Raw genomic sequence first — 26,247 nt, 5'->3', positions numbered from 1 at the left:
ATACATACACACATATATAGTCTTAGCAAGCTGTCTGGGACACTGAGAGATTAGATGATTTATGAGGTCACAAAGCCACCATATATCAGAAATAGAACTTAAATTTAGATTAGTTGACTCAGCTCACCTCTCTACCCATTATACAATAATGCCACATATTATGTCACTAAATAGATCCCAGGATGCCAAATAAATTCATGAGTATGATTGTAGAGCCACTTTGGGGCATCTTTGAATATCTATAGGGGAATAGGAGAGGTTCTGGAAGACTGAGATTAGATAAATAATTTCCTGATTTCATAAACAGAAGATTGAAAGTTGAATGTAGAGACAGCTGGGTGGCACAATGGATGGAGCACCGGCCCTGGATTCAGGAGGACCTGGGTTCAGGTTCAGCCTCAGACACTTGACACTTACTGGTTGTGTGTCCCTGAGCAAGTCACTTGACCCTCATTACCCCACCAAAAAAAAAAAAAAGTTGAGTGTAGGTTACAGCCACTAGACTAATTTGTCTGTAATGTATAGAAAGGGGAGCAAAGTGCAATAAATCTGGCTAGTTAGGTTAGAACCAAATTATGGAAGGTTTTAAAGGCCAAACTGAAGAGTATGTGTTTTATCTTAAGCAGCTAAACAATACAGTCAATAGCACCCTTAACTTGGAATCAGGAAGACTTGAGTTCAGTTCCTTCCTTGGATACTTATTCACTGTATGATCCTGAGCAAGTCATTTCACCTTTTAGCCCTAATATTTAATCTATAAAATGACTGAAAAGGTTCATTTCCAGACTTCTTTTTACATATTCTGCAATCTAGCCAAACTGACCCTCGCTGCTGTTACTCATAAATCTTCTATCTGGTTTCTGACATATTTAAACTGAAAGTTCCCTCTTCAAAGTTGCCAATGATATCTTCATTGTCCAATTGAATGTCCTTTTCTCAGGCTTCATCCATATTGTTTTCTCTTCAGCATTTAATGTAGTGATCTCTTGACATAGTGGTTCTCTTCTCATAGATCTATATCTATATATATACCTATATATATATAATAGAATATATTATAGAATATATATATAAAAGAGAATATATATATATAAATATATATTCACCTCCCTTGGTCTTCATGAAACTGCTTTCTCATATATATATATATATATTCACCTCCCTTGGTCTTCATGAAACTGCTTTCTCCTGATACTTCCAGCCTTACCACTTCTTCTCGATCTCTTTTGCTGGCTCTTTATCCATGTCATACCCACTAGCTATGGGTATCTCCTGAAGTTCTGTTCCAGATCTCCTTCTCTTCCACCTCTCTATTATCTTTCTTGGTGATTTTATCAGCTCCCATGGGGAAAATTCTCATTTCTGTGCAAATGATTACCATATCTATATATCCAGGTCTCGTCTGTCTCTTGAGCTCAAACCCTATATGACCTACTATCCTTTGGACATTTCAAACTGGATGTCCTATTGGCATGGGACTTGACATGACCCAACAGAATGCAGATATTTCACATCTCTTGAACATCTCTGTGTTCTCATAATCCTTCCAGCAGCCTGGGATTGTAACCTAAGTGTATTCCTCTCCTCCTCCTTCTCCCTCATCACCTATATCCAGAGATCAAATCTGAGTTTTTCTATATTCATGGACTCTCTCATATATGTCTCTTTATCTTCACTCATGCAGTCACAACTCTAGTTCAGTCTTCCATTACCTCTCACCAGGAATATTCAATGGACTTCTAACTGATTTTCCTGCCTTAAATATATCCCCACTCAACTGCCAAGATGAGGCATAGGTTTAAGTGTATTATTCCCCTTGTATTGCTCTATAGACACTGCTTGAGCTTAGCAGGAGTAAAGTAGAAGACTCAAGGAAAAGAGTCATCATCACTAGACTGGAGACAGCATGACTGTAAGCTAATAATATTAATAACAACTGGCATTTACACGGCAGTTTAAAGTTTGCAAAATGCTTTACATCCATTATCTCATTTGAGCCTCACAGCACCACTGTTTATAAATTCTAGATATTATTAAAAGACTTGAGTGTATTCATTAATTAAAAGATCTGCATGACCCAACCAAGTGATATGATTTCTACAAAAGATCATGGCCATCTTTGGATCAGGCTAGACTTACAATTACTTTAGTATAGAGAACTTTGGGTAAAGAATACTGAGGGTTTAAGTGACTTGTCCAGGGTCATAAAGCCGGTATATATGAGAGGTAGTACTTGAACCCAAATGTTGACCCTAAGGCTGGCTCTCTATCCCCTTTGTCATGCTACCTCTAATGGCTAGCTTGGCTTGCACTATTGCCATATATTCTCCAGAACAAGAGATATATTAGCCCTTTTGTTCTCTGCTCCAATCAGACCACATATGAAGTATTGTGTTCAATCCTGGCCACTTCATTTTAAGGAGACATCAAAAAACAGGAGCATATTCAGAAGATAGCAAGAAAAATGGCAAAAAAAATGTACTTCAAACCAATGCCTTATGAACTTCCATTGGAAAAAAAACAGGAATAATCAGCAAGAATAGAAAATTCTGTTATTTTTGTTCAGTCATTTTTGGTTGTGTCCAACTTTTCATGATACCATTTGTGGTTTTCTTGGCAAAGATACTGGAGTGGTTTGCCATTTCCTTCTCTAGCTTGTTTTACAGATGGGGAAACTGAGGCAAACAGGGTTAAGTGACTTGTCCAGCATCACACAACTAGGAAATATCTAAGCCTGGATTTGAATTCAGAAAGATGAGTCTTTCTGACTTTAGGCCTAGCACTCTATCCACTCTGCCACCTAGCTTCCCAGAGAAAACATAAAAGAAAGAGAAATTCTACAAATATTTGAAGGGCTTTCCTATAGATGTGATTAGTTTTATTTTGCTTGTGTTCAGTGGGTAGAACTAGAACCAGTGGGTGAAAATTGCAAAGAATTAGATTTTGGCTCTGAATAAAGAGAAATGTTAAATAATTTAGAGCTAGATATTTGGGAGAGGCCATGGGAGTTAGAATGCTGCAAGCTATATAAATCTTATTGGGTTGTTGTAGAGGGTATTCCTGCTTAGGGAAGGGTTAGATGAGATAGCTGGGATCCATTCCAATTCAGATTATCTGTCCTCAGGAGATTCTAACCCTTGTCACCACAAGTGCACACTCCCACTCAAGCTTTTTTTGGTTTTTGGTTTTTGTTGTTTTTTTCTTTCTCTCCTTATCACTCTATGCTGCCCTCTGCTGCCCCGAGAAGGACCTACTCTTATACTTGAGGGTAGTGTCATTATCCCAGTGGAGCTGTCCAGTCTGCAGTGTTTTTGTAAGCCTGTGGCTCCAAAGGGAAGTCAAAGCCAGAGATATAAATGTAGAGGTTATTTGCAAAGATACAATAGTTAAAGCCATGAGAGTGGATTGATCACCAAAGGAGGGAACATAAAGAGAAAAGGAGATCATGCTCGAGTCTTGAGGCTAATGCGTGCTTAACAGGGTGAGTGAAGAAAGAGAAGCCTTAGGAGTAATTTAAAATGGAACAGCTGGGGGACAGCTAGGTGGCACAGTGGATAGAGAACTGGCCTTGGATTCAGGAGGATCTGAGTTCAAATCTGGCCTCAGAAACCTGACACTTACTAGCTGTGTGACCCTGGGCAAGTCACTTAACCCTTATTGCCCCGCAAAAAAAAAAATTGTTTTTTATTTAATTTTTAAAAAATAAAATAAATGGAACAGCTGAAGAGGCAGAAGAAGGAAAGAAAAAGGAAGAGAATGTGGTATCATGAAAGCCAAAGGAAGAGTATTTAGACAGGAGGTTATGCATGGTGATAATAGTTTATCTTTCTATTGTGCTTTAAGGTTTGCATAGCACTTGACACATTTTATTTGATCCTCACAGTTACCCTAATTTGGTGCTTCAGGGATTGTTACTTTCATTTTACAGGTAATTGTGGCTTAGTACTACATTCCATCTCTTGGCTCTGGGCATTTCCTCTGACTGTACCTCATTCCGAGAATGCTTGTCCTTCTAGATTCTCTGGCTTCCCACAAGTACCATCTAAAATATCTACCTTCTAGAAGAAGCTTTCCCTCTAAATTCTAGTGCTTTTCCTCTCTTATTTCCTTTTTCTCCTGTATATGGCTGTTTTGTATGTATTTGTTTGCTTATTGTCTCCCCCATTAAATGAGCTCCTTGAGGACAGGGACTGTTTTTTACTTTTCTTTGTGTTCCCAGAACTTAATATAGAACTTAGCACATAGTAGGTGTTTAACAAATGCTTATCAATTGAATGGCCTTAGTGATTTATCCATAATAATAAAACTAACAAGTATGGGAGGCAGGATTCAAATCCAGGTCTTCTCTGACTTCAATTCTAGTACCCTGTCTACTATATCTATCTATATATCTTTCATACATACACATGTATATGTATACATTTAAACACACACATGTATGTATATAAAATTTCATGGGTGTATTGTATATGTTTGTGTGTATATAATTTCTCCTCTCAACTTTGTAAGGTAGGCACTATTATTATCCCCATTTTACAAATGGGGAAATTGAGACTGAGCAAGAATGACTTGGCCAAGATCACACAGCTAGTAGATATCTAGGTCTCATTTTCCTCATCTGAAAACTGAGTAAGTCGGATGAGATGCCTCTTTAATATTCCTTTTAGCTCTAAATCTATGATTTTATGAGCCTAAATCAAGGATGAGGAGGAATTGGATTTGATGATTAGCTGGCCATTGTGGATGGTCTACATAGGCAAAATGGAGAGCTGAAGCAAACAACTCCCTGCCTCCTCCATATCATCTATGGAACAAAAAACATGTACAAAAATAGCCACTTAAGGGGACTGCAGGTAGGGAAAACCAAGATAATCTAAACAGATAGATAAAAGATCAAAATGGACTAAATTTATCAACCATTTTCCTCAGCTGGTCTATGTGGACCAATCATCCATGGGACAATGTGATATTAGCTTTGGGGGCTTATAAAAGAAGCTCCTCCTCTTTGGCATTAAATTACAGTAATAACCTTTTCTCACTACTTCCATGTAGTTCTTTAGATTTCTCTTAGAGAAATAGAGAAAATAAATGTAGGCCCTAGAAGGGAGCTAATGTGACCTCAAATAAAAGGTCTCATTGTTCTTTAAGTTAATCTGACAGTCTAGTGAAACTGCGAAGGACCTTGAGAGGTCATATATTGCCCAACTACAAGCCTTGAAATTTCTAACTGCCTGGTGGACCTACTGTCACCTTAAATTCAACATGTCTCATGTACTCATTATCTCCCTCCCCCCACACACACATAAAACCCAAATCCCCCTCTGGACTATCCTGTTTCTAACAGTGGATCATCATTCTCCCAGTCACTCAAGCTTGAAAACTTAAAGTTACCTTTGACTTCCTCCCCACCCCCATCCCCAACACATACATAGCCAGACATTCATAGTCTGTCAATTCTACCTCTGAGATATCTCTTACAACTGAATTTTCTTTTTCATTCCCATTTCAGGGCTTTATTCACCTCTTGCCTGAACTACTGCAAGAGCCTCCTGACTGGTCCTCTTACCTCTAGTTTCTATTCTGCATTCCAACCCAACCTCAATCCATCTTGCACACATCTTACATGATGGAGGAGGCTGTGTGGCACTGTGGTTAGAGCACTAGAGGAATCAGAAAAACCTGAGTTAAAATACAGCCTCAAAATCAACTGTATAACCCCAGGCAAATCATTTAACTTCTATCTATAATTCCAGTGTCTTTCTCATCTGTAAAATCGGGATGATGATAGGAACTACTTCCCGAGGTTGTTGTGAAGATCAAATGAGATAATATTTGTAAAGTGCTTTACAAACCTTAAAAATCCTATGTAAATGCTAGCTATTGTTATTGTTAATCATCATCTATCATCATCATTTTCCTTCCTCCTCTTCTTCTTCCTCTTCTCCTTCTCCTTCTCTTCCTCCTCTTTCTCCTTCTTCTCCTTCTCCTTCTCCTCCTCCTCCTTCTCTAATTCAAAATCATTCAATAGCTTCCCATTACCTAAATGATATAGTCCAAACTCCACAACTTGACTTGGGACTTTCAAAAATGTTTTGCATTCTAGTTACAATCAAACCACTCCACAGCTTTATCTCCTACTGCTACTACACACAAACTCACTGCAATTATACTGACTACCTTTTTTTTTTTTTTTTAAGTGAGGCAATTGGGGTTAAGTGACTTGCCCAGGGTCACACAGCTACTTAAGTGTTAAGCGTCTGAGGCCGGATTTGAACTCAGGTACTCCTGACTCCAGGGCCGGTGCTCTATCCACTGCGCCATCTAGCTGCCCCCACTGACTACCTTTTCATCATCTCTTGAACAAGTCTTAAGCTTTCTAACTCATGCACAAGATTACTTGTCTTTAAAGACTCAAAGACCCTTTTCTCTTTGACCGCAGTCCACAATGGCCTTCTTTCCTTGAATTCTTCTGCATGAAGTCTTTCAGTGATGAGGAATTTATTTCACCTTCTGCAATTCTAATAGGAAAAGTTTTGCCTTACTTTAAACTTTTAAACTTTAAAATCTGACTGCAAGTACCACCTGTTGCTCATAATTCTGCTCTCTTTGAGTAATCAAGCAGAACAAGTTGAGCTCCCTTTCCACAAGACAGCTCTTCAGATATTTAAATACTGCTATCTCATTCCCTTCCCATACTTCCATCCCCTTTACCTACCTTCCCTAACCAAATCTTATCTTCTTCATGTAATACACACCAATTTCTTTCAACTGATCTATATTGTCATCTCCAAACTCTTTATCATTCATCTTTTCTGGCCTCCTTAATCTCCTATAGCTTGTCAATTTTCTCCCAAAAATGTAGTACCCAGAACTGAGCACAATAGCCATGGTATGGTTTAGCCAAATCAGAAGACAGTAGGACCATTATCATTACCTTCCTTTGCCTGAACACTCTTCCTCTATTAATGCATTTAAGATTTTGTTAGTTTGGGGGGTGGGGTAGATCCCTTTATGTTAGCTGCTATCAAATTTGCAGGACACTTTAAAAAAACCTCTGGTCTTTTCCACATGAACCTGAGTCTACCCCATTAGTCTTGTCAAAAAAAATCCCATACCCTACATTTTGGACAGAAGGCTACAAGGACTCATTTTTTAAAATGTAATGTAATACAAGGTATGGGTTTTTTTAATGGTCCTACTGTCTTCTGATACCTACTCATTTTTATTATATTTCTTTGTCAAGTCTATCATGATCCTCTTGGATCCTCATTGTGATCCATCATACTAGCTAGTCCTCCTTCATATAGGAAACTTGATGGCGCAGTGAATAGCATTGCCTTTGGAATCAGGAACACCTAAGTTCTATTTCAGCCTCAGATATTTATTAGCTGTGTGACCCTGGGCACATTGTTTGAAAAATGTATGCTTACCTAAAAGACTATTTTATGGAAAACTCACAGAAGGCAAGTTCTCGCATGGTGGTCAGAAAAAAAAAATGATACAAGGATACTCTCAAAGCCTCTCTTAAGAACTTTGGAATTGATTGCATGACACAGGAGACACTGTCACAAGATCTCCCAACTTGGCATGCCCTCATCAGAGAAGGTGATGCGCTCTATGAGCAAAGCAGAATTGAAATAGCTCAAAAGAAATGCAAGGTACACAAGTTTAGAGAATCCACCCTAAATTTTCACATAGACTATTTGTGTCTGATCTGTGATAGAACATTCCAAGCTCATATTGGTCTGATCAGTCCCAGTCAGACACACTATAAATTGACTCTAACATAATGATGTCATTTTGGCCCTTTTTTGTTTATTTGTTCATTTGGTTGGGTTTTTTGCATTGTTGTGGGTTTTTTTGGTGGGGCAATGGGGGTTAAGTGAATTGCCCAGGGTCACACAGCTAGTACGTGTCAAGTGTCTAAGGCCCGATTTGAACTCAGGTACTCCTGAATCCAGGGCCAGTGCTTTAACCACTGTGCCATCTAGCTGCCCCCCATTTTGGCCCTTTTTGAGAACAATGAACAACAACCAACCAATGACCCTGAGCAAATCACTTCTCCTCTCGGCCTTAGTTTTCTTATCTGTAAATTAGAGATAATAATAGCACATTCCTCCCAGGGTTATTTTAAGGACCAAATGAGATAAAATAAGTAAAGTAATTTGCAAACTTTAAAGTGCTATATAAATCCTAGCTATTATTATTATCTACAGATATGATAAACATGATATTTACTAAATAGTATGATAGGAAGCATGGGGTAGTAGTAATAATAGCTAACATTCATATAGTGCTTACTGTGTGCTAAGTAGTTTACAATTATTATCTCATATCATCCTCAGCACAAGCCAAGGAGGCAGATGCTATTATTATCCACATTTGACAGCTGAGGAAATTGAGCCAGAGGTTGAGTGACTTGTCCAGCATCATATGGCTAATAAGTGTCTGAGGGTTGATTTGAATTCCGGTCTTTCTGACTCCAAGCCTGACACTCTCTCCCCTAAACCACCTAACTGTTTATTAGAAAGTACTCTAAAAGTGAAATCTGGAGAAAGCTGGGTTCAAGTCTTGACTATATTTACAGCTGGGCTACTTTAGTCAAGTCACTTAATCAATCAACAAGCATTCCTTAAGCACATGATCTGTGCCAGTAACAGTGCTGGTGATACAAAGGGCTTAACCTTCTTGGGGCTCAGTTTCCACCCCTTTAAAATGGGAGCAATAAGCCTTGTACTTCCTACTTCATAGGATTATTGTGGTGAATGTGATTTATAACTATTTAAGCACTATAGACATAGGAGCTATTATTATCTCTGTCTTGATGAAAGTATATACTATCCCTACAACTCAGTATTTATTATAATGGCAAGACTGGAAGATCAAGGGGATATTTTGGATATATGTAGTTTTCCTAGCCTTTAGCAAAACCTTTGAGATTCTCTCATGCTTTTCTTGTAGACAAAAGAGAGAGCTATTGACTAGGCCAGATGATGGTATAACTGGGCCTTGATTAGTACAAATAATGAATCCCCTGAAATGGTTGCGTATATCTGAATTTCTACCATATGAAGTTTTAATAATAGAAACTATGGTCATTATTTCCAGTCCAATAGAAATATGCAGTGCGAATGTGAATGATGAAACAACTTCAGAGGATTCATTATTCACATTAATCAATTTAGAATTTACGGTTAAGTAAATTCTAAATTGGTTGAATGGCTGGATGCAAAAAGTACTCATTCATGATATAGTGTCATCCCAGAAGGTCTCCAGGGGTATGCCCCAGGAATCTGTGCTTGGCCATTTTAACATTAAAATTAAACATTAATTAAATCAAACACTAATTAAATTAACATTAAATCAATTAAACATTAAATTACATTAACATCAAATGTTAACATATTTAACATTGTTAGCATGTTTAACATTTTTGAGGGATGACTAACATAGTAAATCTTAAAGTCAGGATTCAGAAAGGACTTGATAGTCTAAAGCATTAGGCAAAACCTAATAAGGAAAAAAATGTAATAGAGAAAAATATAAATTCTTACCCTTGGGTTCAGAAAATCAACCCTCATAAGTTCAAGTTGAGGGAGTCATGGCCAAACAGCAGAGGGTATAGAAAAAGATCTGAAGGTCTTAGTGAGTGGGAAGCTTGCTAGTACAATACGGTATCATCAAAAGTTAATGTGTCTTGAGGCTGTGTTGGGAGGAATCGTGTCCAGGTGTTAGTATTCTTTTACTGTGACCTTGTCAGATCACATCAGAAGTATTGTGTTCAGTTCTGGGTACCATGTTTTAGAAAGGATATTGACAAGCCGACCAAAGGAGACCAACCAGGATAGGGAAGGGCCTTAAATCATACCATAGGAAGATCCATTGGAAGAACTAATGGTGTTTGACCTTAAGAAGAGAAAATGTGCCATCTCTAGAGTGGAGGGGGGCATAAGATAGGAAGGCAAGAGAAAAAGAAACAAACGAAATTTACAAGATAACTTGATTGTATATTTTAAAAGGAATAGCAAGTTGTAGGTAGTAAATTTGTAGTTTCATGTGCAATCATTTAAAAAATTATACCATGTTATGGAAATGCTTGTTTTAGTCCACAAATCAAAAAATATATATTTTTAAAAAATAAAATAAAAAAGAGAAAATAATAACTGTTTTCAAATATTTGAAGGGTTGTCCTATGGAAGAAGGAGTAGACTTGTTTTATGGGTCTAGAGGGCAGTACTGGAAGCAAGGAGTGAGAAGCTGTAAAAACAAAACATGTAGGCTTGATGCTTACATCATTCTGACAATTAGGGATAATCAAGGGTGGAACGGCCTTGGAGAATAATGTATTCTACCTCAGTAAATATCCATAAGCAACAGCTAGAAGCCACTTATTGGAGAGAATGTAAAGATTCTTCTAACAGGTAAGTTGGAATGGATGACCTCTAAGTTCCCTTCCATTTCTGAAGGTTTGTGTTTCTGTGACCCACCTGTCACACTGACTATACATCTTCTGGAAGAGGGATTAGATTTGTATGGGTCAGGAGGGCATCTTGACCTCATTAAATTTCTCCACCATTACCACATGCAGGATCATTCCTGCCCTTTTAGAAAGAGTTAGACCAGTTGCCTGGGGTAGGAGAGCTGGGGCCAGTTTTCTGCTTCCCAGAATAAGAGGCTGGTACTGAGCCACTTGAGTTGTAAAGCTCTGTTTGCTTTCTCTTCCCCGCATGATGTTTGTCCTGCCTACATTTGTGATCTTGGTTCACAAATTCTTATTTCTATTATTTCTGGTATCTTTCATGTCTCTGCCTCTATCCCTCAGAAACCCTTCTCACTTGGTCTAATTTGTTGGGCTGCTCCTTTGAAGGTGTTTTGCCTTCCTTCTTAGCATATTCCTATTGTGTCTATTGCCATGTGATGCCGTTGTCTCATATGAAGAATGCAGGCCTGTGGGATTGTTGGCTTTGGGACTTAATTCACAAGGATCCTGCATTCTGTCCTTGGACAGCATCATCTCTTACCCCTTGAACAGAAGGGCAGTCTTGGAGGAGCTAAGGACCTCCCCATATTAGCCTGGTCTAGTCAAGGGACAATGATTGTCCTGACCCCTGAACGTTTCCTACCCAGAGGCATGAGGCCTCTGAGAATCTGGATAAGCATCAAGCCAGGATGAATAATGGTCTTTCTCTGCCCTTAGTTTTCTAGCTCCCCTACAACTGAGTACTTACCTTATAGCTCCCTGAATGAATTCCTACCATTAAGATTTATGATTCAGATAGGTGACAGGTTTCTCAGCTCTGGGATTCTACGAACCCTTCTCTGTTCTTGGAGACCTCTTCCTTTTCCTTCTCTTCCTTCCTTCCTTGATTCTGCAGAGTCATGGTCACATAGTTGACACTTTAAAGCCTGTTCTTAAATATGTCATGTGTGTTGTTCTTATGTTCCCAACTACATTGTCAGTTCCTGAAGGCCGTTGTCTCCTGTGTCCTCCCTCCCTTAGCTTGTTGAGCTTAGTGTTGAGTTTATAATTGGTAACATAGTAAAATTTTATTGTAGTTGTTATTCAGTCATGTCTGACTCTTCATGACTCCATTTGGAGTTTTCTTGGCAGAGATACTGAAATGGTTTGTCATTTTCTTCTCTTACTATTTTATAGATGAGGAAACTGAAGCAAACCTGGTTAATGGGCTTGCCCAGGGTCACACATCTAGCAAGTGTCTGAGGCTAGATTTGAACTCAGGTCTTCCTGACTCGTGGCCCAGCTCCCTATCCATTGTGCCACCTAACTGCCCTACACAGTAAAACAGTGTAAAGAGAATAAACAGGGAAACAGGGGGTCTGCATTTGAATCCTGGCTCTCTCTCACCAGTCTTTTTCTCAGGTTCTCAGTTTCTTTTATATGTTTTTTGTTTGTTTGTTGGGTTTTGGGGGGAGTATGGGGTTTTTTTTGGTGAGGCAATTGGGTTTAAGTGATTTGCCCAAGGTCACACAGCTAGTAAGTGTTAAGTGTCTGAAGCTGGATTTGAACTCAGGTCCTCCTGATTCCAGGGCCGGTGCTCTATCCATTGCACCACCTAGCTGCCCCAGTTTCTTTTATTTGTAACAATGCACTAGTGACAACCACCATGCCCTGCCTTGCCTGCCTCACAGGGTTATTGTGAAGACCAAATGAGACATTATCTGTGAAAATGTTGTGGAAGCTGAAAAGCACTTTACAGATGAGAGAATGTTATGATTGTCATTCTCCAAATAATTGTTGGTTGATTAGTTGATATTTATTCTTCCAGGGTGCTTGAGCTTCTAAGAACAGAAGGGAATAGTCTCACTGTATTTTGCCCTTGTCAGACCTCATCTGGAGCAGTGTGTATCATTTCTGGGCACCAGGAGTTATGAAAAACATCCATGAGTTGTATTCTGTCCAGAGAAGGCCAAACAGGATTTTGAAGGGCCTTGATTCATGGCATAGATTTTTAGTTAAAGGAACTGGGTATGTATGGTCTTCAGAAAAGAAATCGAGAGCTGGAGAGGGAGAGGGATGGTGGCGGGGGGTGGAGAACACATGCTCACTGTCTTCAAGAATTTGAAAAGGTATCACAGGGAGAATGCCTTGGACTTTCTGTTTGGCCCCAGACAGCTGGATTAGGAACAATGGATAGAATTTGTAAACAGGCAAATCTATGCTTCATGTCAAGGGGAAAAATTAATATTTTGAAAATTATATTTCAATATAATTAATTTTCTTTGTAATCCTATACTTATCCATTCCACATCGTGACTTTCCCCATTGTGGTTTTGATATATCATAGTTGCCATAAGAAATTTAATGGGAATTTTGGGACATTTGTGGAAGCCACAAATGACACATGAAGGCCAGCATATGACAGAGAAAAAGCTTAGAAACTAAGAAATGCATAAAATATATATAAAGCATTGTATAATATCAACAGCCCATAAAAGAACAAGAAAAATTCAGAATTCTTCTCTTGTACAAAGGAAGGGTCAAAAAATTTTACAAGGATTTTCCAGATCACAGGTGTGCCACAACCCTAGCCCCTGAGATGGGGAAGGGATAATTGCATATTTTATTTTATTCATTTAAAATATTGTTCTGAAGAGTCCATATGTTTCCAAAGAGGTCCATGAATAAAAAGAAAAGTTAAGAACCCTTGAATTCTAGGTCAAGCCCATAATTTTATAGATGAAGGAACCTAGGAAGCAGACATGGTTTACCCGAAGTCTTCAAGCTAGTTACATGTTGGAGCCTGGATTTGAGGCCAGGATTTCTGACTCCTAATAAAGTATTGTTTCTACTACATTATTGATGCCCAAAATGAAACCAGAAATCAAACTTTGAAGGTCTGTTAGGACAGCTTTGATAGGGTTGGAGAAAGGGTGTGTGTATATGTGTGTGAGAGAGAGAAGACGGTGGGGGGAGGATGAGAAGAAAGCAAGGGAGGGAAATGGAAAGAAAGAGAGAGAAGAGGAGAGACAGAGTAGAGGGTATAGAGAGGAACAAAGTACAATTTGTTGTTTGGTTGGTATCAGATTAAAGAGATTTATGGGTGAAGGCTTGTTGAGCCTCCGACAGCTTGATTCATGAAATATCTGCTAAGGCATTATGGGAAATGATGCTTGCATAACACAGGAGCCTATGATAAATTGCAAAGGTCAAAAGTAGAGGACTAATGAGAAGAGATACTGAGCTCATAGGTCATAGCCAGAAAAACTAAAGTCCTGAGGGGAACACTGAGAGTGGGACCAAGCATCAGGGCCTGGGAAGAGGAATGTTTTATCAAAGAAAACAAGCTCCACATGTGTTGAGACTACTCAATGTTCCAACTCCTCAAGTTCTCTTCTGCGGGGCTGAGAACCAAGAGCAAATACAGTTGGCCCAACTCAGATAGGCAGTGTTGGGCAGAATCTGACTTCATGGCTTCAAGATTTCTTGCTGCCTATATTGGTGAAAGTTCTACTCTGGAGCTGTGGAGACATAGATGCAGGCTGTATGTGGACATCCCTTCTCTTCTCTACTCCATCCCCTGCCTTCTTGACTTCCTGCCCACCTTTGCTACCCCCATCTCCTCCTCTGCCACTTCTCCATCTCCTAGCATTCCCTTTCCCTGAAAGTAGACATTCTTGCATCTTGCCACCAACCTTCTTTTCTGCTATAATTTATTTTTTCTCTCAGCTGCACATGGGGAAGTTTCATGCACAGTTACCTCTAGACATACTCTTCCCTTGCTCATTCAACAATACCCTTTGGAACAGCAAAAACAAAAAAAGACCTTAAATTTCCCTAATTGTTAGAGACAATATATTCATTAATAGGACGGTTCTGCACATTAACAGACCATAATTTAGAAGAAAAGGCTCAGTATTCCTGAGGTGTAGATATGGCTAGTGGATTACATTGGGATGTAATTGGTTCAACAAAAATTGAGTCCAGATTGTGTCTCTGTACTTATTGTCTTTAGCAGGGGTCTTTAGTTCCCATCAAGGATCTTCAAACCTTTAAGTAATAAATCTTTAAATGAGTTACCAAAAACACGCTTTACAATTTCTAAGCTTTAAAAAATGAAACTAGAAATCTTATTAAAAACAAATGTTGAAAACTATCTCTACATGTAACTGGAAAATAATAAAATACTTTTATGAAAAAAAACAATTTCTAAGCTTTTCTGTGATTGTCAGGAATTGTGGTAGAGGAGAATAGAAGGAGACTCCCCTTTCCCAGGGACTATAGTTCCAATGCCCACCACCCCTTTTCTCAGTGTTTTCAGAGTCTCAGAGGTGGGTAAGGTTTCATTCCATAGGAGACATGTCCAACACTGCAGGCTAGCAAAAAGCACAATCTCAACCTGGGGTAGAGAGTGCAAGTATATAACCCAAACCAAAACTGACTGATATCAGGGTGTCTTTGAAATGATGAGATTCAAAGGACTGAGATGAATGGGAAACCAGTTGCTAGAGCACAGGTTCAGAGCAGGAAACTTAGTATTAGAGGAAGAAAACAAATTTAGGAATTTCTTGGAATTGACCATTTTTCTGATTCAACCTCATACCCCATAGTTTCATTCTTTTGATTGTAGCTCCATGTACTTCCCTTTTCCAATCCACCATTAATGTACCAGTTTGGTACTCGAAGTTTAAGAAATACAAATGGAAAAGAACAATAATAACATTTATATTGATTTATGGTTTATACAGTGCTTTATGTATTTTATCTCATTTTACCCTCACAGCAACCCTATGAGGTAGATGCTATTAGCATCCCCATTTGATAGAGGTTGAGAGAGGTTAAGTGGCTTCCCCAGAGTCATACAGCAAATAAGTATTTGAGATAAGACTTGAACTCAGGTCTTCCCAACTCTGAGTCTAACACTTTCTCCTCTGTGACACTAAACTGCCTCAGGCACAAAAATAGCTACACTTTATGAGGAATATATAAGAGAGGTAGACACACAAGGCAATGATAGGAGGACAGGGCATGAGTCACTGACAGCATTGTTTAGTGGAAAGGGAGTCAGAAGACCTGAGTTCAAGTCTTACTCTATTACTTAGCCACTTCCATGATATTGGGCAAATAATTTAACCTATCAGATGATCTCCATGGTCCTTTCTAACTCTAAATCCTCTCATCTTAGGATGTCCTGGCAAAGGAGGAAGCATGGTATAGAAGTCCAGGACTTGGAAGCATGGTTCCAACACGGGTTGGAACCCTGGCTCTGTCATCTACTACCTGGCTGAACTTCAGGGGGGGTGGGAGACTCAGTTTCCTCTTCGGTCAAATAAGGAGGCTAAACTACATCTAAGATCCCTTCTAGCTACAAGTGTATAGGAGCCTAGAATCTCAGCTTTGAAGGTGTTATGTGCCTGATGCCTGTCACTAGGGATGGAAAATAGAGATCTAGGCTGGATCTGACCAGAGCTTTCATAATAACTTACTTCAAGACATGTGTATACTACCTGTGGGCTCTGGAACAATGTGAACCTAGATGCACAGATTAATAGAAACCATCATGAACAAGCTCTTCTCCCATTTATAACAACTACTGTACAGAAAGAGACCTAAGATGAAATACTGAAAGCATTGCAGCTAGGATGATCCTCTCAGATGTAACCAATCCCTTGCACTTAATCCAGTCTTGCACCATATGCTTGTTGGTTTGATATAAAATATGCAAGCTAGAATCCCCATTATCTGCATCCCTTAAATATCCCAGTAGAAATGCTGGTGCCCATTCTGAAGAGCAATTTGGAATTATGCCCAAAGGGATATCAAACTATGCACACTCTTTGATCCAGCAATACCACTGCTATATTTATAACCCAAAGACATCCCCAAAAATTTGTACAAAAAGACTTATTTGTACAAAAATATTTATAGCAGCTCTTTTTGTGGTTCCTAAGAATTGCAAAGCAAAGGAATATCAATCAATTAGAGAATGGCTAAACAAGTTGTGGTATATGATTGTGATGGAATATTATTGTGCTATAAGAAATGACAAACAGGATGATTTCAGGAAAGCCTTGGAAAGTCTTGTATGAACTGATGTGTAGTGAAGTGAGCAGAACCATTGTGCACAGTAACAGCAATATTGTTTGATGAAGAACTGTGAATGACTAAACTATTCTCAGCAATAAAATGATCCAAGACAATCCCAAAGGACTAATGATGAAGCATACTATCCACCTCCAAAGAAAGAACTAATGTTGATTGAACACAGACTGAAGCATGCTACTTTTCACTTTCTTGCATTTTTTTCTTTTATTCAAGTTTTCTAGTACAAAATGACTAATATGGTAATGTTTTACATAATTGTACATGTATAACCTATATTTGATTACTTACTATCTCAGGGAGTAGGAAAGGGAGGAAAGGAAGGAGGGATGAAATTTGGAACTCAAAACTTAAAATAAAAATAGTTTATTATTTTAAAAAAAGAAGTGCTGGTTCCTTTGGCCACTACTTGGTTCATCTTGTCATGACAAACTTAGTAGAATGGAAATATTCTTGGGCAAGGTGCCACCAGAACTCTTTTCCCTCTCTCTGGTCCCCCCAATTCTCTCTGTTCTACTAACAAAATCATAGGCATGAGGATTGAACAGACAAGGAGTGATTTCTGGGAAAGTGATTCCAGGCACTAGGGATAAATTCTGAGCAAAAGAATGGAGATATGAAAGTGTAAGGTATGCGGAAAGGGGGCAGTGACTAGTGGCAACTTGACTTTAGCTGAGTGTGTACAAGGAGCTATAACATAGGAGAAAGCTGCAAAATCAGATATGATACCAATCCCCTTCAATGTTAATTCTATTCAAGTTTCAATTAGCAATAAGTACTTACTAAGTGAAAGTCATGTTATACTGCTAGGCACTAAGGATACAAAGATGATTATGAGACAGTGCCTGTCCTGAAGCTCTTCACTTAAATGACAAAAACCTAAAAGGAAAGAAATCTTCAATCCTACTTCTCATTTATACATTTTCCCACACAACTACTCTGTGATATATTAACAGTAAAGGAAACTGAGCCTCAACACTTTAAAAAACTTGGCCTGTTCACAAAGATAGCAAAGTAATAGGGATCCAATGAAGGGTTTTGAGCTAAGGAGTTCATGATTAGATCTCTGCATAAAGAAGATAAACCTTGGAAGGGTATGACAAGGAGAGAGATTAGATCAAGGATTCTTAACCTCAGATCCATAGATTATAAGGAGTCTATGAACTTGGATGGGAAGAAATTTTATCTTTATTTCCACTAACCTTTGGTTTCCTTTATCATCCTATATATTTTATTTTGTACATTTAATACATTTTTTTCTGAAAAGAGGTTCGTGGGCTTCACCATATGACATAAAAATATGTTACTTTGTCACTGTTTTATGTCACTATGACAGAAAAATGTTAAGAAGCCCTAGATTAGAGGTTAGGTTATCAGACTAGAATAAGAGAAATGAATGATTATGGGATTATAGATCCGAAGCTGGAAGAGATATAATAGTTATAATAATAATAATAATAATGACTAACATGTTTATAGTACTTACTACGTGCCTTGCTCTGGGCTAAATGCTTTACAATTATTGTATCATTTGATCCTCACAACAAGCCTATGAGGTAAGTGACGTTGTTAGCCCATTTTACAGATAAGGAAACTGAGGCAAACAGAGGTTCGGTGACCTGCCAAGGGTCACATAACTAGTAAATATCTTAGCTAGGATTTGAACTCAGATCTTTCTAACTCCAAACTCAGTTTATCCAATCCAACCCCTTTCTTTTAAATGAGAAAACCGGAACTCAGAGAGATTGAGTTCTTCAGGTAGCCAGGGGCAGAGCTCTCTGGCTCCAAATTCACTGCTCATTCCACTATATTATGCATTCCCCTGAATTAGGATAACAGACTGGAGAGCTATTGTGAAGTCAGAATACATAGAATTTCAGAACTGATAGTATTCTGGGAGGGAAAAGCCAAAGACTTCAATATTATCCCCATATCTAGCAGCTAGAGAAGAAATGCATTAAAAAAAAAAAGCTAAGTCATTTCACTGCAGATAGCCCCAAGATAGAATGCCATGCACTTACAGACTCCATGAATATTTATAGAGAACATCATTGATTTATCTATCCTGGGGTTTGCAGCACTTCCTCAGGTGGTTTATAGCCAAAACAGCTGGAAGGATTCTGGGTGGTTATAATAACAAAATACCACTCTCTTCTTCCATTTAAATAAATACATTCTTCATGAGTTTGTACTTTAAGATAAGAAGACAAAGTAAAATATGCATCCACTTGTCAAAACTACAAGCAGAATTGTGCCAAGTTACTAGGTGGACTTGAAAAATGCAGTTTGTGGCAGCCCCCCAAAAGGAGGCATGGCCATTTACAATTTTAAAAAAGAAAGGAAAAAAAAAAAGATGCACTTAAGTCTAAAAAAGCCTAAGGGGTTTTTAATACCTGAAAATTATAATAACTGCAATGCACCTGATTGCCTCTGTGTGTTTTCTCCCTCTGTTAATGGAGATTATAACCCCTCTAGGCCTTTGTAGGTGGTCTTCTTGAGTTACTATAGCAGACAAATTAACTCTCTGAACAGCTTTTCTTTATAGGACTTTTTAACCACAGATACACAGGTCATTGTGGGGCTTGTACTTGGAGTCTTTCTTGTTTGGTAATACTTTCCTATCTTTGTGCTCTACTGGTAATGCCTTTTAGAATCAAAGATTACCTCTATGCCACAGTGAGATGTTGCAAGAGAACTGTGGACAGGCAGTGGGCAGGGAGAGGGAAGGGATTAGAAGAAGGAAGTATAAACATTTTAAAAATTAACAACAACAACAACAACAACAACAAAAATACTACTGCCATTCTCCCTGGCTGTGTAAGGGTAATATGTATAAAAAGTGCATCTGTCACGTAAATGGCTTCTGCAGTCAAAGAATGGCAGGAAGCAGAATGAAACGGTCTCCCAAATTTGCCATAAAGATGAAAGATGTCTCCCTACCCACTTCACCTAATAGATACCCAGAATCCAGGCTCCATACTGGGCTACAATTGTTTTTTAAACTCTTGGGCACTTGAGATCAAATACGGCATAATGTCCAACTAGGCCTGAGGGTTAGGGATGGGTGGGATGTACAAGCTGGAAAAGGAGGTATTTGTTTAAGGACAACTGACCCCAAATTTGAAACAAATCAGGCTCTTATGGTTGGGATAATATTAAGGGGCAAAATATCTCCCACATCATACCCAGTGTATTCTCCATAAACCCTTATAAACCAGAGAATCTCTTGTCAGAGATTAAAGTCCATTCTGATAACTAAATAGCTCATCTCTATGATTGGGTATTTTAGCTTTACAGGCCCCAAACTTTACCCTTGGGAATATTTCCTTTTGATTATCCTGCACTACATCTAATAAACTTTGAAAAGGAATAAAAGAAAATCACCCTCAGCTTATACATTAAAAGAAGCCAGTTCTGGCCAGTACCAGCATTCAACAAAACTGTGAAGTAGAAAATGCTTTCTCTTCCCTTCCTACTTTCTCTCCTTGTTCTTTCCAGTGTCTATCACCCTTGCCCCTTCTTGAGAGACCTATCCAAAGGGCTATCCTTTATTAGGTAGATATTGAACCAAGCTGGGAAACAAATACACATCTGTATGTAATGGGACTGGACTAGAAGTCCTCCCATTTTAGAGATAAAAGTTACGGGCTATAATCTTTTTCATGAATATTTGCACTTTGAGGACTCAAAAACAAAAACAAAAATCTTCTCAATAAAGGTGCAGAGGAATGAATCTCTAATGATGGAATTGCAGAAACTTGTGAGCTTCAGTGGAATATAGGAGAAGTTGATTGAAGGAGGGGTTCCTTAATACCTTTCAGATTACTACAATTTGGTACCACCAAATTAATCTTCCTAAAGCACTGCTTGGAAATGAAACTCTACTTCCTGTCTGCAAAGTTTTGCTGACTCTGTTACCCACCAAATAAAGTCTAAACCTCTCAGTTTGGCATTTAAGGTATTCTATTGTCTGAAATTTGGGGCTAAAAATAGGGGCTTTGTTTAGTATTTCAATAGGCTGTGGTTGGGCAGCTGGGTGACAGAGTAGATAGAGTGCTGGACCTGAAGTTAGACACTTACTGGCTGTGTGACCCTGGGCAAGTCACTTAACCCTGTATGCCTCAGTTTCCTCATCTGTAAAATGATCTGGAGGAGGAAATGGCAAACCACTCCAGAATCTTTGCCAAGAAAACCCCCAAAGGTCACAAAGAATCCAACATGACTGAAACAACTGAACCATGACAATAGACTGTGTTAAGAATGCCACAGGGAGGCAAGCAGCAAGACCAATTTAGTGATCAATCTGTGAGCTCCTGACTAAGGACTCCTCATATTTCCCCCTGCTTGGGGCCAAGCTTAGTCTCAAAATCTGAAGTTGGAGAGAGTGAGAGAATGAGACCAATAGGTGGGAGAGAAGTGGCACCAATGGTGAAAGTTAGGGGGATTCAGGGGAAGGAAGGCAGATTGGCAGTTTGCAACAAAGTCCCATTTCTGACTGTCCAGTGTTCCCTCTCTTGCTCATTTCAACCTCTGAGATGATATGGACATTTCCAGTTGATTCCAATTCAGCAATCAGTGCCTATCAACATTAGGTCCAGAGTAGCAGCTCTTCTCTTTTCCTCCTCAGCCTTCCGAGAGGCAGAAAGACTAGCTAGGAATTCATCAGCTCTTCTGCCTTTCAGCAGGATGAAATCACCAGCAGACAGAGGGACGATTGAAATCCCTAGAGCCGCTCCATCTTGCCTTGGTGTCACTTTTGTAATCTGCATGTAATCTGTGATATGTCCCTCCTGTGACTCCCTAGAGCATTTCTTGTCTGGATTGTTCACTCGATGGTGGGAGGATATACTGCCTTGTCTAAGAATTGTTTATGCCAGCATCCTACCTCCCCCACAAGGCTGTGGACACCCGGAGGGCAGGAGCTCTGTTTCAAATAAACACAATAGCCCATATTTGTATTAGTTTTACATACACTATCTCATTTGATCCTTACAAAAACCCCAAGAGGGAGGCAGTATATTATTAGTATTAGTATCCCATCTTTTTTCCATTAGGAAAAAAGAAACTATCATTCACAGTTTTTAGCACTGTTCCCTATACTGAGAAGTAACTCAGTTAAATTTCCTCCATCAAATAACAATCAATCAAATTGCAATTTTCACAAGGTCCACCTTGAGGCATTGTTAGAGTTAGAAAACTATAGGAAGGAAAGTCATTAAGCATAGAACCAATGAATGTTTTTGATTGTGGCTAGTTATCTGTTAGATTATCATTTGTCTAGTTTAGAAGTATGCATTGACCACCTCCATCCTAAAGTGTGCAATATTGCTTGTGCAACATAGATTGTAGATTTATTAAACACCTACTGGGCTAGCTTTCTTTAACCATAGCCTCCGAAAGTCTTTTTTTCCTACTCAAATTTCCCAAGAGAACTTTGTCTTTATCTCTCAGCTCTGTCACATTTTCTTGTACCATACCTATCTATGTACAAGGTCAATCCAGCTTTATAGATTGTAAACTCTTTGAGGGCAAGGGCAGTGTAATTTTTTTCTCTTTAGCTAAACTCAGAGTTTTGTACATAGTAATAACAATTGTTGGACAGATAATTCAAAATATTTTGCTAACGGCATGACCAAAACATATTTCCTTTATTGCTTGCATGTAATTACTTTGGAGAAACCTATTGCATATTGCAAGTCTGCTCTAGACAGCAAGAATCTCTCAATAGGTAGAACAAAGCAAAGCTTTTGCATAACTTTGGAGAAATAGAATCAAAGGATAGAAGGTACAGTACAGGGAGGAAAGAGGAAGAACTTTGGGCAATTGATGTATCTATCAAACTGTTATTGAAATTCACATCTAACCTATTGAGGTATACATACTAAGTTCCTCCACAGTATCTAGAGAAAGGCAAAACATTAAAAATAATCTATCACAAATTATCCAAGCAAGTAGAAAAGCCTTTTTTTTTGTTCTATCCAGAGGGTATACATTTTCCCCTAGTTTCTGCAGCTTAATAATATGTCATCTATGTGGTTGTTCAGTCATTTCAATTTTGTCTGATGCTTCATAATCCCATTTGGAGTTTTCTTGGCAAAGATCCTGGAGTAGTTTGCCATTTCCTTCTACAGCTTGTTTTAAAGAGGAAGCAACTGACCCAGGGTCATACAGCCAATAAGTGTCTGAGGCAGCCTTTCTAACTCCAGGTCTGGTGCTCTAGCCACTGTGCCACCAAGCTGCCTTGTCTAACTATAAACCTTTTCAATAATGTCAAACTCTTTAAGAAGTACAACACAATACCTATGTTTAGAGGGTTTGGGCACATTTCATTAGTGCCTTACAATAATTGAAATCATTGTCATCAACCAATTTGGTCAGAGAACTGACTGCTCCTTAAAACTTTTATGTGTTATACTATCAGGTCTATGGGTAAAACATCTGTCCATTTAAGCTGTTTCTGCACAGGTTTTAGCTTTTTTTGGTGGGGGAGGACAATGAGGGTTAAGTGACTTGCCCAGGGTCATACAGCTAATAAGTGTCAAGTGTCTGAGGCCGGATTTGAACTCAGGTCCTCCTGAATCCAGGGCTGGTGCTTTGTCTACTGCACCATCTAGCAGCCCCCCCCCCCCCCCCGCAGGTTTTAGCTTCTTTGTTTGAAGACCATTTGCCATTCTGCTGCTTCTATAGAATCAGGATAATAAGGCCAATAAACAAGGCTTTGCGGATTTGTTTTACAGTTTGTTTTATAAAGTAGGTGCTTCTGTCACTATTTAGACACAGGAATGCCAGATCTGGGATTGGGGAAAGGGAGGGAGTTGGCTGTGGAGGTTGGCATTCATTAAAATCAAACCACCCCACCCCACAAAAAAGATTTGGATTTTGTATATTGTTTGGGAAGATGTGATGAGCAAATTTATTTAGTTGCTAACCAAGCCCTGTCTTCTTCCTCCTTGGCTTACAGGTACATGGCAATTATCCACCCCCTCCAGCCTCGGCTGTCGGCTACTGCCACGAAAGTGGTCATCTGTGTCATCTGGTCCCTGGCTCTCCTGCTTGCCTTCCCCCAAGGGTACTACTCCACCACAGAAGACATGACCAACCGAGTGGTGTGCATGATTGAATGGCCAGAGCATCCCAGCAGGGCTTATGAGAAAGTGTAAGTAGCATAGCTTCCACACTGGAAAGTGCTATGAAGCATGTTTCTTTCTAGGCTGCCACCTATTTCTCCTTTTCCTTTGGTCTTTTTTTCTTACATAACCTTCATCAAAAGGAATTGGTTAGGGGGCAGCTAGGTGGTGCAGTGGATAGAGCACAGGCCCTGGATTCAGGAGGACCTGAGTTCAAATCCGACCTCAGACACTTAACACTTACTGGCTGTGTGACCCTGGGCAAGTCACTTAATCCCAATTGCCTCATGAAAAAAAAATGTTGAAAACTATCTTTACATGTAACTGGAAAATAATAAAATACTTTTTAAAAGGGGGGGGGGGGTAAATAGCCTGTATTGTTCTCCACACAGAGCCAGATAGAATTATCTATGCTGACTGTGCCTAAGGGTATCCCTGATCCCTGCCTTCTAGCAATGAATTAAACTGAACTAAATTTACTTCCTTTCTCTGGGCCTCAATTTTCACATCTGCAAAATTAGGGAATTAAACCGGATTGTCTCATAGGTCCCTCCAGGGTCTGATGTTCTTTGGTTTGAGCTTCTCTGTGATTTTATGTATTATTTCTGTGTGGCATAGTGTTGGACATTACTCCAATTCCCTTGGTGCTCTTATTTTTCCTCTACAATGTCAGCAGGGTGTACCAAAAAGTGCTGGACTCAAGAATTCCCCCAGACAAAGGGCCTAAGTATGAGTCCTGGTTCTGTGATCTTTGTGGCCATAAGCAAGTTATTTCATCCCCTTAAAACCTCAGGTTCATCATCAGTAACATGAAATTAGTAATAGTTGTGCTGACAATCTCCAGGGTTATGAAGATCAAATGAGATGATGTATATGAAACTCCATTCACATGTGAACTATTCTTATTCCCAATATTTCAGATGGATACTGGGCCCAACTCAATATCTATTTGTATTGTCAGCTGGCAGTACAAATAGACAACAAGCTAGACCCAGAATTATGCAGAAGGAGTAGAGCAGGCTGGATCCCTTTCAGAAGATTGCAAAGCTCCTTTAATGGCCCCAAGTTTTTCCCGGAAAGAAAAGCCTATGCTTTTAATGCCAATATTCTACCAGTAGTATATGTTTTTGATATCTTTCTGGAACAGAATAGTCTCTAAAGAATTGCCAACGAATATCACACAGAGGGCAAAGGAGAGGTCGGTGATGGAGATGAGCAAACAAAAATTATAAGCAAAAGAGAACTTTAAAGAAAAACAGAAGTAAAAAACATCATCAGAGAATTTTATGAAACAGAAGATGGGATGGTCACATAGAAAGGGTGAAGGATTACAAGTGAAGAGCCTAGTTACTCAACAAATATCCTTGTGATGTTAAGAGAAATAAAGTAGATAGCCCGTCTCAGATTTATGATAGGATAGGGATGTGATTCTTTTTTAATTCATTCAATCATTTTATAATGTGGTAAAAGTCAAAGAAAGTACAAAAATCTCTCGGAATTCAACCAATCAGAATATGGGCTAAAGGGGTGTCCAGTGCTAAAAGCTCTACAATTCATGGATATGTCTGGTCTTTTGTCTCCTCCCCTTTGTAAGAGAGTGTGTAAATAAATATACTTTACCAACTACTTAAAGTAAGCTTGGATCATTCTTTGTGACTCAACAGGAGTTTAAATTGGATTTACAGGATAGTAATCACTGAGGGGTCACTGAGCTGGAGGGACATGATTCTTATAGAGTAGACACTCATAGATGGGCTGAAATCTGCATTGCGGGGGTGGGGGAGGGGGTAACATCCAGATCAATGAAATCAGTCAGTCCATCAACAAACATTTATGAAATGCTTATTATGTGCCAGGTGATGAGAATACAAATTCAGGCAAAACCACAACCTTGCCCTGTCCTTAATGAGCTTAAATTCTAATAGAGAAGATTGCATATAAAGGGAAGCTAAAGGAGTGAAGAGAGAGGTATCCAGTCAGTAACATGGTAGAGAAGTCCGGAATGTTGTCTAGTGAGAAACAAAGAGAAGGCTGTCCTGGACACCTCCTTAAATAGAGGTTCTAGGAGAAACTATCCAAATAGAAGGAGGGGAAGTAGAGACGGCGAATACTTCCACAATGTGAATTCCAGAGCCAAAGTGATCTTGCAGGGGAAATCACAGGATTTTGTTCTAGAAAGAACTTTGAGAATCATCTGGTCCACTTATTCACAAATAAGGCAAGTATGGTGCCTAGATATTAAAATGGCTTGCCCCAAATCACAGCAGAACAGGGATCCAAACCCAAGTCTTCTAAATCAAAATCCAATTCTCTTTCCTCCACCCCACACTACTTCACTATAAGACACAATCCCTTCTTTTGGTATTTCTAGCTCTTTTTGAAAATGAAGACACGTGCACACATGAGAGGCCACATTGCATAGAGAACAGAGTCAGAAAGACCTGGATTCCAAATCCCACTCACACTTTTACTATGTGATCATGAGCAACTAACTTCAGCTCTCTGAGCCTAAGTTTCTTCATTTGTAAAATAAAGGATAATGATGGCACCTACCTCATA

At 39.0% G+C, this 26,247-nt stretch overlaps 1 protein-coding gene across 1 annotated transcript in view; it reads left to right on the top strand.

Annotated features, from left to right (window-relative positions):
• Positions 1 to 26,247, top strand: part of TACR1 (tachykinin receptor 1) — a 172,973-nt gene that overhangs the window by 76,063 nt on the left and 70,663 nt on the right. Inside the window, exon 2 of the mRNA XM_043988156.1 lies at positions 23,523 to 23,717. Coding sequence (XP_043844091.1) covers positions 23,523 to 23,717 — 195 coding nt within the window. The remainder of the gene's footprint in view (positions 1 to 23,522; positions 23,718 to 26,247) is intronic.

Source organism: Dromiciops gliroides, chromosome 2 (genome assembly GCF_019393635.1).
Source record: "Dromiciops gliroides isolate mDroGli1 chromosome 2, mDroGli1.pri, whole genome shotgun sequence".
NCBI lineage: Eukaryota > Metazoa > Chordata > Mammalia > Microbiotheria > Microbiotheriidae > Dromiciops > Dromiciops gliroides.
This window is presented reverse-complemented; position numbering and strand designations above follow the sequence as displayed.